The 19,482-nt window shown below is 39.3% G+C and overlaps 1 protein-coding gene across 1 annotated transcript in view; it reads right to left on the bottom strand.

Moving 5' to 3' along the window:
* Nucleotides 1–17,986, bottom strand: part of ABCA13 (ATP binding cassette subfamily A member 13) — a 173,374-nt gene extending 155,388 nt beyond the window's left edge. Inside the window, exons 1-6 of the mRNA XM_066326804.1 lie at nt 17,785–17,986; nt 13,302–13,395; nt 12,012–12,135; nt 3,623–3,771; nt 2,768–2,796; nt 1,379–1,542 (exon numbers count right to left, since the gene is read on the bottom strand). Of these exons, the coding sequence (XP_066182901.1) occupies nt 1,379–1,542; nt 2,768–2,796; nt 3,623–3,771; nt 12,012–12,135; nt 13,302–13,395; nt 17,785–17,874 (650 nt within the window). The 5' untranslated portion in view covers nt 17,875–17,986. The remainder of the gene's footprint in view (nt 1–1,378; nt 1,543–2,767; nt 2,797–3,622; nt 3,772–12,011; nt 12,136–13,301; nt 13,396–17,784) is intronic.
* Nucleotides 17,987–19,482: the final 1,496 nt, after the last annotated feature.

Here is a 19,482-nt window from a genome sequence, read left to right as displayed (position 1 = left end):
CTGAGACACATCAAACAAGGTACAAAAAGTGAGAAATGTAAATTCAGAACCTTTCTATGGGGTAAATTCTGCCTTAGATAGGACCTCTAGAATACAGTATACTAGAATCTATGATGAAACTAGTCAAGAAACAAGCATTGGTTTTATGGTTTGCTTTCCAAATTGCATTGATGCAGGTAAATGTGGCCACTGACAGGCACAGAAATCTTAAAATCCCCAAGTAAATGAAAACACCATATGCAGACTCAAAACATCTGAGTCTCCTTTGTAGTTTTGCATGCTAATAGCTCAGACAACAAGCTGGAATAAGGTTACAAATTACTCAGGCATAAGGGAAAATAAATTATAAAAACCAAGCACGAACATAGAAGCAATTCACACATTGTAAGAGAGACTTATTTCTCAATTTGAAAAAATGTTATTTTATTATATCCCTCTTATCAGGGTGGGGAGCTATTTGTTGTTTGTTTTCTTTGGTTTGGGTTATCTTTAATATAAAATTTTAAAAAAAGACAGTGGGGTGATAAAGGGTATCAGAACTACACAGTAATTTGTCATTTATGATCTTTGGGGCCCTGCTTCCCTATGGTCTGAGGCTGGTGTGGTACATGGCCAGTCCTACAGAGGCAAGGGCAAGGTTCAGAGGGCTTCTCTTGCTTTCTGATTGTTATTTGACTACAGTGACAATTCTGTCAACCTATGACAACAAACTTTCTTCCTTGGAAAATACATATCTAACTTTCACCTAACAATTACCTTATTTTACCAAAAATTCCTGTAGGTACATGTCATGATCTATGCGTTAATTCTGTGTCTTCCTCTGAATCCAACTGTCCATTACCTGGTTCAGAATACAGCCTCTGGGTTTTTTGTTTTTTGTTGGTTTTTTTTTTCTTACTGCTTCATTTCATTCAAGAGAACATCTAAAGCCATTTTGATTGCAAGAAGCTTAAGAAATAAAATTGAGTAATTTTCCTTATACTGACCAATTGTTACATACATTCAAATCTGATTAGGATCAAAATTATTTTCTTATTTTCATGTTTGTCTTTCAAAGACCCCCAAAGTACATTACAAGTTTCAGAGCCATATTATGTGATGGGTTAATTTCAGGCATTGCTAACATGAAGCCTCTTATCAAAGACTCCTAGGGCATCTCTGTTGAGTTTGGCAGAGGTGCAAAACACAGTTATAAAGGAATCAGTGTGGGTGAAAATTCCTAGTGCAGCTTTATAAAAGCAAAATCTGGTAAAGAGAAGAAAATTTTAGCCTCTTTACACTTTAAAGATGCTTATTTTATTAAGTAGAAAGTGAGAAGAACAAGAATTGCTGATAAAATGTTAAAATAGAGCACTTTCAAGAATGTGTAAGTACTTACTTTTGAATAACTTTTAGAAACTGTGTTATGGTAGCTAACTCATCTTCTGTATAAAAGCTGTTCAGTTCAAGATGAGGGAGTGAATGCAGAAGATTCCAGAAATATGGTTGCTTGTACAGATTTTCTGCTCTAGAAATAATTCTCTCTGCTTCATTCAAATCCATCTTTAGGTGGAAAAAAAATAAAAAATTACATGCAACCCTTCCAATAACAGAAGAGGGGAGGAGGAAAAAAAAAAAAAAAAAAAAAAAAAAAAAAAAAAAAAAAAAAAAAAAAAGAAGAGGTGCTGGCCCTCTTGAATTTTAAACCATTCAAAATAATTTTCCAAAACGGAAACATGTCTCTAGATTTGGTAATATACCACATTATTTTAGTGGCATTTTGAACTGACGGAAACTTTATTTCTGATATATCTTTCTGCTTCGATGGAAAGAATGGAGCTGAAGGTAAAGCTGAGGCATCTCTTTCTGCTCAGAAGCGTAACCAAGGGAAGGATTTTCTTTGAGCTCTCCAGCACAAGAAACTCTTTAGCCTCACAATGAATTTCTAAGTCTAGGGAGTAAAGATCAGGGGACTGCCCAGGCCTTGCCATCCTTGCCTCGCAGCTCTTTCCAGGGACTTGGAGGGGTCTCAAATAATAACTTACAAGGATGGCTCTTTAAAGATGAACTGCCTGGGATAAAACAAATTCTTTCATAGGACTACACAATATGATGCCTGTGCAAAACAGGATTTATCACTCTTTTTTATTATGCAGTGTTTGCTACTCTGAATTAATGTCTCACTAGGGGGTTTTGCATAATGGTGACATGAGCATGTCTTATACAAAAAAAAGTTTATCATTATCAGAAATAGAACTTGTGTGCACAATCTACTACTGTCAACTTAATATTTTCTTAACATTGAGAAATACATTTTCTATTCTATATTCCATTCCAGAAATGAAATTTCATATTGATATAGATCCCTTCAAACAATGATCTTATGAGAACTTAAAAAATGTTATTATAAAAATGCCATCTAATTTCAAGTTATAAACTGGAAAACCAGGTTTCATGAAGTAGCAGTAACAATCACTCAAACATGGAAAAAACCATCTGACAGATGCACCTGTAAATTGCTCCTAATAAACAAATACCCTTCAAATAGTTGTGATTTTTAGCTGCTAACAACCTAGACTGGTTTAAATAAGTAATCTAGAAACCACTGAACACCTATCAAATTTATGAGAGATCATTTTTTTTATTAAACACTTTTTTAAGATAATTTAAACACTTTTTTAAAAATAATTTATTAAACTTGGCAGAATACAAATTTCTAACCATTATAATAAACATGCCTCAAATCCCAGAACTGTAATATAGAAATAAACTGTAAAAAAATACTTACAGTAAGAAAAGTTGTGATGTTATGGAGCCCTGTAAAATTAAATATTTTCCTTTAAATAGAAGCATTATTAATTTTAGAAGAACCAATATTACAAGCAAGAGCAAGCAGTGAACAAAGGATGTTCTAGAAAAGTAAAGGCACAGGAAGCAACTAATATCCATTTGATTTTCTGTGCTTCCCAATACCCTTACTGTAATCACAAAAACAATTTAAACGACATTGTTTACTCTTCAATTTTTTGGTAAGGCAAAATCATCATATCAGTACTAAACTAATGTTCTAGCTACCACATGGCCAGGTGTGAAAACTACGATTTCCCCTAAATCTTTCTGCTTGAAAAGTCAGCCAGAGACACAGGGTAGTGGGAGGCCTTCAATGTCCCCCTGTTACAGCAGCAAGGCTGGAACAGGAGACTCAGACCCTGCTTTGTCCCGTCTCACTGTTTCTGTGCAAGACTGAAGGTCACCTAAGGTCACCAGGTGTAAGCTGTGTTGTTTTCCATTCCTATACTCTTTAGGACAACAGAAAAATATGGGGAGGGAGAGCTAAATCCACATAAACTACTTTTGAATGCACAATAGACCAAGTAACCTTGTATTCTGACTATAATCTTTGTCTTTTAAGCTTCCTTCTCAGTGTTTTCATAACTCTCAAGTATACAAGGGCACAGTTTTAGAGAGCTAATTTTTTTTCTGATAATTTTGATGGCCACAGTGTTAGTAATCATAAAAGTGGCTTTTTTAAGAACAGCTAAAATTTTAATAGCCTAATTTTAAGATCAATCTGTTTTTTCATTTCATGGCCATCACTAACCAATACACAAAGAAATTAATTTTCAGAAAAAGCACAGCTTACCTGAGAGCCTTGAGTTTTCTTCCCATAGCTTTTCTAAGGTCATGGCTTTCTCTGTAGTATCAATAAATTCCTTCGCAAGGTCTTCTATCTCTTCCATGAAGTGTAGATCAGGTCCAATGGCTCTCTCTGGACCACTTTGGGGGCTTGCACTATATTTTTGAAAGAAAAAAGAGAAACAGATGAGGTAACACACTGAAATCAAGTAACTGAAAAATGTGTAGATACTCACAGCAGTATTCTCATTATATTTTGATGATACAATTATGTACTTATATAATTTCTATTTAGCTTAATTCATTAGCATGTAAATTGCAGCACTGGGTCTCAAAACCTCAGGAAGGGTTTTGATAATTAAATGGGCAATGAAAAATTGCTGAGGTCACCTATGCCAATTCTAGCAGCAGCCAAGAACAGATACATACAAAAAGTCTTTAAAGTTTCTGAACATAGTCAGCTTTTCTCCCCTGGTTTATCATGTGTCCTGGTGGCAGTTCTTTGATGACAAAGTTCAAGCTTTCCTATTGCAACTAAGGTAACAGCTTGTTTTTCCAAATACATGCAGCAACATGTAAAACCAGTATTTTATCCTTACTACTGGCTTTTTCCTGATTTTAGCTTGCAGACATACTACTGGTAAATGTTATCTCTACCACATTGCTATCTGGTGACTATTCAACAGCACAATTTCATAATGATACTTTTAAATGAAACCAGAAGTCAGAGTCTCTTAAATGCCTCTTTACAGGACAAAATTACTTAGACCCTCCTAAAACACCATAAACAAAGGAATAAATATATTTAGCATGTTACTAGGTAGGGAGTTAAATTCTGTTTTATCTTATAGGAGATTCAAATTATCTTAAGACCTACATTCTGTCTAGCAAAAACATTGCTATTTTGCATGTAAAACACAATTAGCTGTCACAGAATCACAGAATGGGTCAAGTTGAAGGACCACAGTGGTCATCTGGTCCAACCTCCCTGCTAAAGCAGCATCATCCCAGAGCCCAGGATTGTGTCCAAATGGTTTTTGAATATCTCCAGTGAGGGAGACTCCACGACTTCTCTGGGCAACCTGTTCCAGTGTGTGCACCCACACACTGGTAAAGAAGTAAAGATGTTCTTCCTTATATTCAGGTGCGACTTCATGTGCGTCAGTTGTGCCCATTGCTTCTTGTCCTATCCCACTTACAAGAATATAATAAAGAGTTACATTCCTTTCCCATCGAGCTTATATGCCAATACTTGTTTTCAGCATAATTTTTTACTTATTGAAAGAAATGTCTAATGAGAACAATTCACAAACCAAAGAAAGCTATCAGCCACCACTTTCTCATTCTCTCATTTCTCTTTCCCTCACTCCCTGATCCTCATTTGTTCAGATACTCACAGAACTGTTTTCAACTTTAGATTAAGGGAAACAAAGAAAATTTAATCCTAAAACAATCAAGTTCTTATTGTTCCATTGCAGCTATTTTTGATCCCTACTTGGCCAACAGAGAGTAGGATTTAGGAAAACTCTTTCACTATCCTCAATCTTCAGCAGGCTAAAGGCAGAACAATTCCTCAACACATGTTTTTCTCTTTTAAATGGAGTTTTAAAAAGCAGCTCTATGTTGTACAGAAGGTGCCTTTTAGGGTGATTGAAGTTGCACTTTAGTGCAACTTTCATTGTCTTTGAGAACTACCACATAAATTCCAATATTACTGAACCCCCCACTGCCCAAAACTCCAGACAGCTGAGAATAATCTTGTTTGGCAAAGGACTGAAACACTACCTACATACTGAAATCTTCCTAGCACTCTGCTTTCTAAGCATGAACAAGAGGCCACTATAACAACAACCACATTTGATTAAAACATAAATCCAGTCAGAACTTCAAAAAACCAAATCTCTAGCTCAGTTTCCATGGGATTTTCTCACAGATTTTTATTGGGATAGGGGGGCAGGGAGTGGTTTGGAGGTGATGGTGCTGGATTAGGTTGGGTCTTGCTGAATTCAACTTGACAATTAAACTCTCCTAATAATGGTGCTTAATAACAGGCATTTAGATAACTGGAGCGTACAGTATTCAACCCAAATTCGTTTCACTCCAAAGTAAGCCCAAGCCTTGTACCACCACCTCCAAATCACCCTGTTTTAGAAACATTACAAACAGAAATGCTCAGGGGAAAAAAAGGCACCTTACTTATGTAGGAGCACACAGCAGAATGTCTTGAGGGGCTGCAGGAGCTGCCTGACCTCCATGTCAGCAGCAGGGGACACATGGCAGTGACAGGGAAAGTCAGTAACTCCATCTGCTCTCCCCCCATCACTGACTCTGCTGCACCCTGCATCTGCAAGTTTGGGTTGATAAGCAGCAGGGAAACAACAAAAAAAGCATTCTCTTTGGCATCTAATTTTATGTGGTTTAGCCACTTGTTTGATGCACAGCAGAAGCACATTAGATAACACAGGTTGAATTGACAGCTTTGCTGGGCTGTCCTTTCACTGTTCCCAGGCTGGACTGGGCCAGGGATACAAGCTACTGCCTGTGAGGTCCCACATGAAGCCAGGAAAATGAGACTGGGAAAATGCACAGACTAGAAACATTTGAGGAAACAGCAGCCAGCACTTTGGATCAAGAGCTCTGAAGAGGGCAAAGTGAAGGGAAAAGCATGTCGGTGGTGAAAGTGCAGAGGGAGCTGAGAAACACTAGGGAAGGTGTAGATATTTAGAGTACGGCAAAAGGAGCAAATCCAAGGCATAAGACCCCGCTATTACAGAAGAGAAGGCACATGTGCAATCTGAAAGACCCATAGATATGTCATTTTCCTAAGCACAAGCCTCTCAGCTGCCCAAGAGCAGCTGTTTGGATATGCTGACCATGCCTCTGTGAGCTACTAGCTTTGTGGGGATTTCCAGGTCAGCAGCCATGTCAGCTAGCTGCCATTTGTGATCCTCTTTTGCCATCATTGCCACAAACCTTCCTCTGGTTATTCTGGGATCTGAGCACAGCCTCTTTTTGAAGGGGGAATGGCAACAGGCATGACATTGATTATCAGGTTCAGTTTTATGAAACAGAATAAATTATTACTGAGGTCATATTTGCTGAATATCTGTGTTAAGATTAAAGGATTTTATTTATTTTCAACATAGTAATAGGAGACCACACTTAGCTCCTAATAAGAGTGCTACAAGTTACTACTGATGTCTTAATTCAGCACAGGTTACACAAAAATGCAGGAAGATGTCACCGTCTTACCAGAGAGATAAGAAACTACACTTCAAAACTAGCTGCAGAGACAGTTCAAAGCAAACAATTTTCAGACAGTGTGTCAACAAAAATACTTAATTGTTGTACTGTTACTCTCCCAAAGAGCCTTCATTTAGTGCTTTCTGGAGCCTCAAGTGACACTAACTCACTTGCGTATGTGTAAAGGAAGTCCTGCATTTCCAAGGAAATTCCTTAGCAGCAGTTACTAGGAACAATAGAGAGGGGAAGCAAGGGATAATAAAAAAGACAAAAGGAGGAAGCCAGCAATTTGTAAGAGAGGACATACATACCTAGAATTGGGATGTTAGAAGAAGGAGTTGGGGGTGTATATATAAAATTTCATTATCAATCATAGTAGCTCTTCTCTCAACTGTACATTTCCACAAATTTCATGAGAACAGAAATCAAACTAAAGACATATATTGGTACAAACTTTGACCATGACAAAATGCTGCAAAAGAGCAAAAAGATTCTGCATCTCTTTGAGAATGTAAAATTAATTATCATTTCCTAAAGCCATGACTCAAAAACATTAATTCTGTCCAATTTACTCAGTTACTCAGGATGACAACGAGAACATTTCAGAGTTCATCTGAGAACTCAGCTATGACATGAAATGCCATTTAGACTGGTGATTTTCATAAGCATCTCAGCAACCTCATCTCAGCTCACCCCTGTCACCACACTAATAATTTCTTTCTAAAATTGCAAAGCCCCAGCTGGCTTCCATTCTGCACTGTATCAGGGTTATAAGCCTGGAGACATCAATACAAATACACACGCTGGACAAAAACTTACTGTGTGTCTCTCACAGAAAGATCTTTCTCTTCTATGTTGATACAATTATAACCTTCCTAAAATGCAATGGACCAAAATATATAAAGAATTTTAAAAAATATATACTTCTTAATTTGCTCTAAAATGAAGAAAATCCATGTTTAAATTTCCTTTTATCCCCAACTCTCTGGCAATCTATAAGCAAGGTCACAAAAACTGCTTCTGTTTCTGTTTTCCAGCTACACAGCCTGCAGCTACAAAAGCTGGCCCGGACACAAAGTTAATATTGCAGTAAGTTGCTGCAACCAGAAGCTATCTTGAAGAATTCTTTCTCATTTGAAGATATACCTCACTAAAGAAAAATCTGACCCTTTTAACGATTCTTACACAAAGACTTTTGCTGATGCTTAGACCTCCCTTGATTTTGTTCTTCCACACCTGCTCTTGTACATGAGTTCTCCCGATGCTCCTTCACTGGAGAACCCAGGCCAGGTATTTATAAAGCAAAAGGTTTAGACAAGCAAGAAGAAATGGGCTGGCATGAGCAGACCTGCTGCAGGAGGGGACCAAGCTAGGAGCTGAGGCAGCCCTGAAAGAGTCCATGCCCTCACCAAAGGGACACTGTCCCCCAGGGCCCCAGCCTTCAGGCAGACACAGGGGTGTGTTACAGCCTCCAGAGAGAGCCCCAACACGGCAGGGTGAGCCCAGGAGCCCAGTCAGGTGCAAAAGGAGACAGAGCTACCACATGGGTATGGGTAACCCATCCAGCAGAAGTGCCAGAGACAGACCTGGGCTCCTACCACCACCTCCTACCACATCTACTGGGTGAGGCTGCTCAGACTGCTAGTACTTGTAGCTAAATAAAGAGAAATAAAGTAATATGCTTAGAAACAACCTTTCAGGGTATTGCTTTAATGATATTTGTGGTTCTAAGCCTGAGAATAATTTAATTTTATTTAGGTATTTAGAAGTCTAACTAACATAGATCTAGGAGTCTAAACTGCAAATCCCACCTTGTTCTGCAAGATTTGCCAGGGAATTCAGAGTACTATGAAATCATGATATTTCCATGCACATGCATGGAAATGTGTGGGTGTAAGGCCGTAGGACCCCTGGGTGCTGTGTGGTTTTTACACTATTTGCATTCTCCCAATTTTACACTGTCCTCCACTAAGATGAGGTGGCAAGTGAAACATTCTGGAAAGAGCAGGGAAAAATATCCTTTGCCATGGGAGCTCCTGAATACTTGCTTGTTCCTCTGCTCTGAGATACCAGTATCAGGCTAGGGAATCATATCAGTGAGCTGCCAGCCAGCAGCTTTTCAGCAGTGGCTGAAACAGGAGCAAGGAGAAAAGCCACAGAGCTTTACAAGGCAGCAGAGGAGGTGGCAGATCTTGCTGCAAAGCAAATTTAATGTGGTTGTAGGCTTCATCTGGCTCATCATCTTACCATATCAGAGGCTGTTGCCTGAAGGGACAGGGGCACATCTGTGAGGGAATGGCCTGCACCAAGATAACTTCACCCTGGGCTCAGCCCCCCTCATGGTAGGGGCTGCTCACTGACAAATAATTATTGATGATTTGTGGATTCCATGGTGGTTACAACATAGAATACTACATAGAATCCAAGTAGTCATAGAACTACTTTCTCCCAAAGACAACTACTACATTTCAACTTGATAGCATCAACGTGGTACATACTGTGAAAACAAATGGTCAAGCATCTGTGGAAACTATGTAGTCTCTGACTCACCCTTACTAAACACATTATTGACATAAAAAAATGTTCCTTTATCAGACTTATGGTTTGATATAAATCCTTAAAGGGAAGATAATTGTTATTACTGTTCCTATGCCACCCCATTCTCTCCAGTCAACAGGGACTGGATTCAGTTATGTTTGACTGATCAAACTGACATTCTATATTCCTAAGGCTGTTGGCAGCCAGCATAAGTCAGAGCAGCCCTGAAGTTGATTTAATTTATACTGATGGACCTGGTGGAACAGACTGACCTCAGAATGAACTTCATCCTACCTTTTTAGCCTTTTTCCTTACCTAGGCTATATGCTACTCAGTGCAGCCTATTGAGTATATAAATATAGATACATGCATGCATTTTATTTTTCAGTTGAATAATTGAAAGCCACTGAATAATTCCCCCAATTCTTAAGTAGGTCTAAGACTGCCTCCAGGACATTCTTTCCTGATTTCTTTTTGAGCTGGAATATAATTTGGGCAGTTAGGTCAAAACAGTGTAAATAATCATGCCAAGCAGACAATACAGTTCATAGTTTCTAGAGATTTAACATATTTAGATGGCATCTGAACTAGTGATATAAATAAAAGCTATACTTTAAGGGAATCATTTTTTAAAAGACCGATAGTTACTGCAACATTGGAATAATGTTGTATTGCTACTGCAAGTAAGAGGCTACAGGTTTGTACTGAATTTGAAAGACCACAGCACCTTTGGTTTGCCTGAACTTGACTTGTTTTTGTTTTAACTTTAACTTACCTTTTTTTTAAATTTTCCTGGCCAGAAACCTCTGATTATTTGTTGTATTTTCACTTGTCATTGTATAACACCACCATAGTTTTATACAGATAGAAGAAGCAAGTGACCATTCAGTGCAGAATGAGATGTTTATGATTAACAAAGCAGTGCAGAAGAACACAGACCAAGTATAATAGCAGAGGCCTTGAGAGGGGGAGATGAACTGTACTGGAGTATCTGGGATGATAAGAGATGGGGCACAGACTGGCACTGAGGACCCCATGGCTATAAACAAGTCACCAGTGTTCAATTAAAATTCAGAGCTATAGTTAGACAAAGCTAATTTCTAATTTCTAAAGCTAATTTCTAACTGATTTCTAAGTACCAAGAAAAAATAACAGGTAGCTAACATATGTCAAAGGTACCATATACATTCAGGGGTAGCATACAATTTTGAGTGTATCCCAGAGATGCAGACCAATGGAAACAAGCAAACATAAGTGACCTCAAGTGCACCCTCAAGTGAAAAAGAATTCATCAACACCACATTCCTCCAGGTAAAGTACTGTATGTCATGACTTGACATAACAACCCCATCACCTCCCCAACTGCAGCTGCTGACACGACCCAGAGAAACTGTGGAAAGGTTGCAGAGAAAGGGCTAGAAACTCAGTGCTCATGTAACAATTTAAAATGTATTAGTGGGAGGAGGAAGCAGAGGAGAATTTTAATAGAGGTATTTTTTTCTGTGAGTATCTTGAGTAATAACAAGATACTCGACTAATAGTGGCTTAAATTGTTAAGATCTCAATTTCTAGTAACAAATTCTTGCTTTATGGAGAACGTGTTAGCCCATAAACAAGGTTTATTTTATATGGGTTTATGTTCAACCAACAGTTCTCTACATGTCCAAATAACTGAAGCAGACCATCTAGATCAATAGATAAGATAACGGCCTAATACTGTGGTACTGAAGCTTTCTAATTTGCTGTATGCTAAATTTATTGCTATCTATAAGCCTTTACAATAATAAACCATAAACATTTGATGTTCTGAAACACCTGGCTCAGCCCTCTAAGATCTTTTGGTAGATATTATCAATTTTCTAGGAATAAACATACATATATAAGTGTATATATTCTGATTAGCAGACCCTAATTTGACTTTATCCTTTTATATTTTGAAAGGCTGCTTGTGACTATATCCTTCAGCCAATTTGCATAAGTATCTTTGTATCTGTGCTTTTGGAGTAGATGAAATTACTTCATTTCTTAAAGAAAAATTCCAAATTCAAATCAATCATTTTTTCTTTCTGCATTCTAGGATCATGTGACAACAACTTCTTATGAGTACCTTCTTCCAGGTTCTTTCACGTTACAGAACTTCTGCTATTCCTTATTGGCTCTTCATGGGTAAAACTTACATGACATTTATTGTTATTTTGGTTTTCTGGGTTCACTTCTCCCACCATATATGCTCTCAAACTATTCAAAGATTAAATACAATTTTGGTTCTCAGCTTCACTTTCATATAATAGAAGACTCTCTAGTAAAGGATAAAAGTATGGGCTCACGTGGCAGCAGAAAAAGGGAAAGAATATGACAAAATACCTCTACAATTTTACCCCCAAAGAGTGTTCAGTGTCTAAAACCAGCAGGAAATGCCCAAGAAATGCAAACAAAAATTAGCAAGAGGTGTGACTAAGACCTTACATCCTTTGCAATCATAAGAACGCCAAAAGAAATTTTTAGCACAGAATAACAATATTCCTATGTTTCCTGTCTACGTGGCAGTAAGAACCTTTACTGTAAAAAAAGGTGCACTGTGATGGAGACAAGTCTGTCAAATTCACATAACTCACCCAGAGCGGCCGTGTCTCACTGTTGTGTAACTGGTATTCCTGCATCTTGAGCCAACATTACAGAAAAGGGTCCTCATGAAAGGATAAAGGCCCCGACTTGGTAAATCACGAGCTTCTAAGTAACCTAAAACAAAGCAGCAGCAGCAAGACAAGTAACATTTCATTTACAAACTGTACCATCAGACTGTGTCCCCTTGTCCTAAAAGGCCTCTTTGTCAGCTGCAAGCAATGAAGTTGTATCAATGTCAGGTGTCTCACTTAGGAAAAACTCAGTCATCACATAAAATTAGTAACCTCTGTGTAGGATTGCAACAACAAGCTACATGTGACACTTGAGAGCAATCTTTGAAAAGCTGATTTTCCTGGTAGTAACATTTTCGTAGTATCATGTGGTTGCTAGCCTCTCTGCCCAAAATCATGTGACCTGGATTGGAATATAGATTTCTGCACAAAGTGGTATTTTCTCTTTTCTTACAGGCTTTCAAAAAATGAAAGAATTTGTACTCAGCAATATCTGAACATGCATCAACCAAGACTGTCTAAACAGCCACCTTTCCATAGCTCTGGAATTATCTGTATCTCTCCATAAAGCAGATGTATATTGTGCAGGCTAGATTCTCCCCAGATATTTCACTCTACAGATCTAGAATTGTTTTACTAAACTGATTTTTAATGTAGCTAAAGCTGATTTATGCTTGTTTCACTGGCATTGGTAAATAACAGAATAATAAACTGAACAGATTATAATAAATCTATAATAAATCTATCTAAATAAAATACTATAAATCATAAATAATGCTTTTCTAAACAAACTTATATTTTGGCAAGATAAAAGCAAAAATAGCTTTATAAGGTGGAGAGAGCCATAGCAACTCTTGAAGTGTTAAAGGAATTTGAAGAATTTAACAAAATATTAATTTTCAATCCCAGGAAGTGGGTAGGGGTAAGGTTCATCTCGTCCAATTTCAAATATCCCCCTCTGAGGCAGTCATCTAAACTCCATTACTCAATAGAAAGCAATAAATACAACTAAAACCCAAGTAATCTCCCTTATTCCAAAACTGATGTTTAAAACTTGTCTTACTAATCAGATCTTAAACTTTGTATCTCTTTCCCACCTAAACACAGTCTCCTCAGATCCCTAGCAGGACAAGATTAAATCTCACTCTAGGACTTTTTCCATTGACTCCACTACATTTAAGTCTCCCCTTCTAGGATGTCTTTAGTGTTTGCTAAATACTTCTACGAGCAGAAGCAACCAAAATAGAACACAAGTGAAACAAAACATACAGTTTTCCTTGTATTTTGGGGGCTCCTGGAAGCGGATGGCAGCTAGAATCAGGAAAAGTACACATGGCCACAGTATTTCAGTGAGAGAGAGGACCTGAAAAAAGGAAATCAGGACATCATCAGTCTATAGAACATAGGGTTTGAGAACAAAACCTAAAATATGTCTTTTAATTTAAAATAAATACATTAAATATCCTCTCTACAACTACTTAAGGAAAAATAAGATCATTAAAACAAGTCAGCACCTGGCACTTCTATTTGAAATCCTTATAGCATTGTGAAATAAACTTCTTTTAGAACAGAAACGTAGTTTTCATTTCAATTTATAGTGTTTGTAGGTAGTTTCCTCAGGTCAAGACAGAGCTTTTGGCAAGGTGGTGACTTTCAACTTTCCCACACCTCAGCCTCCTAAGAAATCAGCAGCATTCTGCACCTTGTTGCAATTCCTCATGCTCCCCTGACCCCTTCCTGGTGGCACAGCTCCTTGTCCTTCCCTGGTTTCCTGCACCTTGCTGCCATTGCACCCTGTGTGTCACCTGCACTAAAATGCTCTCCAAAAGCTGCCTTCATCATCTCCAGGAGGGAAGACCAAGCTAAAAAGCCCGAGGCTGCCCACAGCCACACATCTCATATCCCAATGTTCCCATTTCTAGGGCCACAATGACAAGGCACACAAGCCAATGTGCTGCAGGACTCAGAGTTTGAGTGTCTTCTCTGAGCAGATTGCACATACACAGGGCACGTTCACGCCTCTGCAGAGAGGGCACATAAAATGGATTGGAAGGAAGAAAAAGACACAAAGAAAAGCAATTGCATCAATTTTCAGCAGCAGAAAGGAAGAAACAGCCATTGAGACAAGTTTCAAAAGATTTCTCGATTCCCTGATAACAGCATTAGGCAAGTGAATAGGGACAGAAGCACTGTAGAAATGACAGCCACGCTGAAGGTCTCCCATTAGAGGCTGCTAGCATCTCTGGAGCATACAGGGGATTTTACTTCTAAAATGTCAGAGTTGAACCAAATCTCATCACGGAAGTGATCCCTAAACTTGGACATGTCAGAAAAATGCCTAAGAACCATAACATAATGATTAAGAACAAAATCCAGTGGCAGAATCTTCCCTGTGGAAAAGGACATCTGTGCTGAACATGAGACAAGGAACTAAGGTTTCCTGAAATTTAGGGAAATTGCCATTTATTTAAACTGATCACACTCAAAAAAATACAGGAGCCAACCAAATAAAAGCAATGATGGTGCTTTCAGTCTTTTAGGGCTGCTTCCCAAGGTACAGGGATCTGTGTGTAACAGTGCCACCCAGCATGGCAGGGTGCCCATCTCAGGGACCCCAGAGGGGGAGATGGATGAGGCCTGCTACCAAGGCAGCCTCAACCAGGAGTCCAGCTCCTCAGTCAGTGTCACAGCAGGTCAAGCCAAACAGTGGCCAAGCACAAGGGCTGAGCTGGAGAGCAGTATCCCAGGCAGGAGCAGAGGGCACAGAAGCCCCATTTCAGCTGGTCCTTGAGCTCTAGTGAGGCTGCTAACAGCTGTCAAGCTTAGCAGTGGCCCAGAACCCTGACAGTATCATCCCCTCCTTGGCATATTCATCCCCATTCGTCCTGTCTGGGGTCAGATGGAGGACCTTGCTGTGGAGCAGAGCCACTGCTGCAGAGTATCCGTGGGCTCTCTGCGGGGAAAGGAGCCAGCTGCAGCAGCTGAGGGAAGGGGCATGGCAGAACAGACAGGGGAGGAGATGTCACCAGGCTGCCCAGGAGGGGCTGGAAAGGGTCCAGCTGTCCATGGGGGCACACACCACAACCATGACAGCCCACAGCAAGTGGCGGGGGAAGGTCCCACAAGAAGTTCTGGTGAGAGGTGGGAGACCAGAGCTCAAGGAATTTACAGGGGAAGACCCTGGACCCACAGGCTGGACTCCTTGGTGCCATCTCAGGGCTCAGGGCAAGCCCAGCTGGCACCAGGGCACAGCACCAGCCAGCTGCTCCCTGAGGGGCAGGGAGCCAGGCAGGATGCAGGGCAGCAGGACCCTTGCCAGGAAGGGCTGGCCCAGCAGTATCCCAGCAGTGTCCCAGCAAGGCAACCAGCTCTGGACCTCCAGGTGAGCCAGGAAACCAGCCTGCAATGAGGGTCAAACACAGCCCTGCCATCTCTGGCATAGTCCATGGGAGGAGGGTACAGCTTGGACAGAGACTGCTGCTCCTGCTGACAGGAATTTGGCATAAGAACTGAGAAGGCAGTTGGCCAAGGAAACAACAGGCCGGAGGACTTAATGAACCACCAGCAAGCTGCAGACATTAAGCATCCAAAACTCACCTTAATAAGTAAGTTGTTTGTCGTAAACATGAGAAAGTAATGCTGCTTTATGAGGGTCACTTGTGTTCAAATGGGAAAAGTGCCCACGGAAGGTCCAAAGAAAGAGCATTTGTGAGATTGCAGGAATGCAGTCCTTGTGCAGCTGCTTTACCCAGGAAGTGAGGGGAGCTGGAGCCTGAGAGCTCATGACATTCTGGGGAGATGCCATTGGGAGGAATGATGAGTTTTGGTAACAGAGATACAGGACCCAGCTGATTTTAATTCCGATTATCCTCTAAATTAGGGCATCAAAATTTGAGAATCACATTTCATCCTTTACCTAGCTACAAATTTGGAAGGCAATAAGCATTTGCATTTTTTTTTAATGACAGTTAAAAAATGCAGCAATGGAAAACTGAAGTATCAAATTTGCCTGGTAGTGTGTATCTGCTGAGCTTCTAGAATCTGTAGTTCTGAAGTAAAAGCTTCTGAAAACAGAAATGAGAATGTATCTTTGGCACAACTGCAATTTCAAACTCCAGCAAGTCAAAACATACAAAAGAACCTGTCCTGCCTTTCAATGTTGATAGAAGGTGCTGATGCCAATCTGAATTTCAGTCAAAAGACCTGCTCCTTACAAAACTCTTATAACTGTCACAGCCCCTTCACCCTTCACTGTGTAATATGGACTAATGCCACATGGCACTCATGACACTTTGCTAGCTCAACAGCCCTCACTTGTTTTCCAGCCCTAACTGCTGATAAATAACCACGAGGAGACAATTGTCTTATACAGACACATCTACATGATATGGAACAGAAATTAAGCACATCAGATCTTTCAAGAGGTGCCTCTCTCTTCAGATACACAGGGGTCTGACCACCTTTGCATAGGTGGGTGATCTACCTGGATTTCTCCTGCAGATGGAGCACCTTCACAGCTCAGTGTTTGCACAACAGCACACAAGGAGTTTTTGCAAGTTCCCCGGGGCAGCTTCTGCCTCTCAACAGACAGAAGGAAGTTTGCTTTGGAACACCCTTGTAATTCCTGGCTTGGAGAAGTCTGCATCTCAGTGAGTTCTCCTTTCAGGAAATCTACCAATTAGACAAACTTAAAACTTACATGAATTAAGATCTTTGTCCTTCAGAAATATATGAGGGAACACTACACAGAACAAGAGGAGAAATACATCCACATGCACGAAAACAGGAGATACAGAGAAGCCACTTGATGCACACTGATTAAACATACAGAACTGCTCAGGCATGGAGAAGAATATGACCAACTGCATCCTTCCTCCAAAAGTATATTTTATATTAGAAAACATAACTTTCATTAACTTTGGGAAAAATTCCTCTCCAAATCACAATTTTATTGAGGCTAAATATTTCTGAAACTGGAAGCTGTGTGTTTATTTAATTGAAATAATCGTATCCAAAGCAGCCAACATGCTTCACTGCAAATCCCAAGATCATTACAGGCAAGGGAAATTAGCATGAAACTATTAATTGACCTTTTCTCCCCCCACAATAATATCCTTTCACTTGAGAAAATTCACTTCCTTCTATCCTAAAAGATCATTTCAATCACAGTAAAGGTAAAAGACATCTCATATCTAATTTTCATCATTTTCATTTTGGCTTCTGTTGAAGTACCTGCCACATTATTTTACAAGCTGGAATTTGAAAGGTTAAATTAGGCATTTGAGAGCAGATAAGAAAGGAAACTTAGAAGCTTACACATTTGTAATACACAATACATTCCCTGTATCTAGACTTTGATCACAGTCATGCAAGCTTTCTTACATTAACTATAAGCACCTGTAATGTGAAGAAAATTGATTTTCTCCCTTGCCACTGCTTACCAGCCCTGCTACTATGTAATGTTTGTTAAAAGATAAGCAGTGGCTCTTCAAAACTTTTATGAGATTTGTCTCATTTTTGAATTAGCAATTCGAGCATTGCTGTATTCAGTCATTTTAGAATTAAAAAAAACCAGGTTGCTCTATACTTGTGTTTTCAAAAATTAGATGAAAAAAGGCAAAACAAGGACCACTTTCAGCCAGCCTGTCGTTACCAATCTGCAGTAAAAAGGGAAAATGGATAGACACAGTCTTTCCAACAGATACTAAAAAATTCAAAATACTCCTTTTTTTAAGCATTTCCAAACACTTACCGGTTGCCTCACACGGCAGAGCCAATTTTTCCAAAATAGAGTCTTGAACTGGTGTACAGCGTGCCCCATATCTTCTTTTCTTTTCTTCATCCACTTGCAGAGTGGCTTCTTAGGGACTCTAACTCAGAATCATCTCACCAAGCAGTCCAAATGTATTATTCAGACAGAAGCCGATTAATTCCAGCACTAGTGAATAGTGCAAGAGATTTGCCTGCTTCCTGAGAAAAGATGAGATTATGTTTCTGCCTCTTGTTTTGCTTTCGTTGAGGAATCTCATCTTTCTGTTTTTCTTCTCAGTGCAATGAACAGTAAGGGGATGGGTTTATAGAAATGCCTTCAGGCTGCTTTACTCCACAGCATACATTCTGCTCTTGTTTCTGCTTTTCTGGAATAAAAATGGATGCAAAAAAATGAGGGCAGGGAGTGGGGAGAGTATGGAACACACATTTGTCTTTTTACAAAGTTTTGTGTCTTTTTGTCACTTTAGTGTTTATGTCTGGTTGTTTGCAGATGCTTGTATTTTTGGAAAAAAAAATAGTAGTAGGAAAATAACACTGTATCACCACATAGCCCTAAAAATGCCACTGTGTTTCTAGAACATCCTTGTAAGTATACATCTAGCACTGTAGTAGCCTCAATGCATTGTCATATGGCTGCTGAATTTTCTTTTGTGGAGGGTGTATGTTTGACATTTCATTCTCCTTCACTTGCATAGATGGAGAATATTCCAATAATTGAAAATGCTGTTAATTAATAGCCACATGCTGCCTGGGATGAAAACCAGTCTTACAGCAGCAGTTCCTTCAGCAAAGAGGTGGGAGAGCAATTCCTTCTGCAGAAGGAGAGCATGTGCTGACCTGCGGCAGCAGAGCCAGTGGGAGACCCAGCAGAAAACTGGTGGTGCAGAGGATGACCACCCTACCCACCAGGAATGATAGAGGACCAAACTTTTTGGGTGGTTTTGTTTTGCTTTTTTTCTACACAAATGAATTGGCTAATAATCTGATCCCCAAAAGCTGTCTCTATGGTCAATAGAGACACACAATACAGACATTATATAAGGTAATTCAAACCACCTAGAATCTGAGTCACGATTCACACACATACTCATAGGACAGCATGATGCCTGAACAAATATTCTTTTTTTTTTGTTATTGCTGAGTAAATTGCATCATTGCACTTTCTACAAATTTATTCCTATTGAATGAAATACACATCCTAACATTCATAGTTGTTTTTCCCCATTAGATGTAAAATTCCCCAAAATACAAAAAACTTTTTAAAAACTTATACAGTTTTAACTTATAAAACTTATACAAAAAACTTATACAGAAGTCATCAAAGAGGAATCCAACTTCCATTAGATTTAAGCCAAGGCAGAAATTTATATAGTTAATAAATCTGCTACATCTGCAACGAGCAACTGCACATCTGCAGGTCTAATTGGTTGTGCCAGTTTCTATGGGATGAGGATCAGGTAATATTGAGTGCCTTAGCTTCCCCTTCCCAGGATTTGGGTCACCCAGCAGCAGTTTTGGTTCTTCAGAGCACATTGTAAACTTAGTTACTCTGTTTGCTGGGAAAATGACTGATCAGTCTGATAAAATGTCTGTATTTGAAATGGTGCAAATTTCTGTCTTAATTTTACCTTTTCCACAGTTCAAGGGATAGAGAAAAAAACAGAATAAGTAGGTGTCA

This window comes from Sylvia atricapilla, chromosome 1 (genome assembly GCF_009819655.1).
Source record: "Sylvia atricapilla isolate bSylAtr1 chromosome 1, bSylAtr1.pri, whole genome shotgun sequence".
Classification (NCBI taxonomy): Eukaryota; Metazoa; Chordata; class Aves; order Passeriformes; family Sylviidae; genus Sylvia; species Sylvia atricapilla.
The sequence above is the reverse complement of the archived record's forward strand: the minus strand, read 5'-3'. Positions and strand labels throughout refer to the sequence as shown.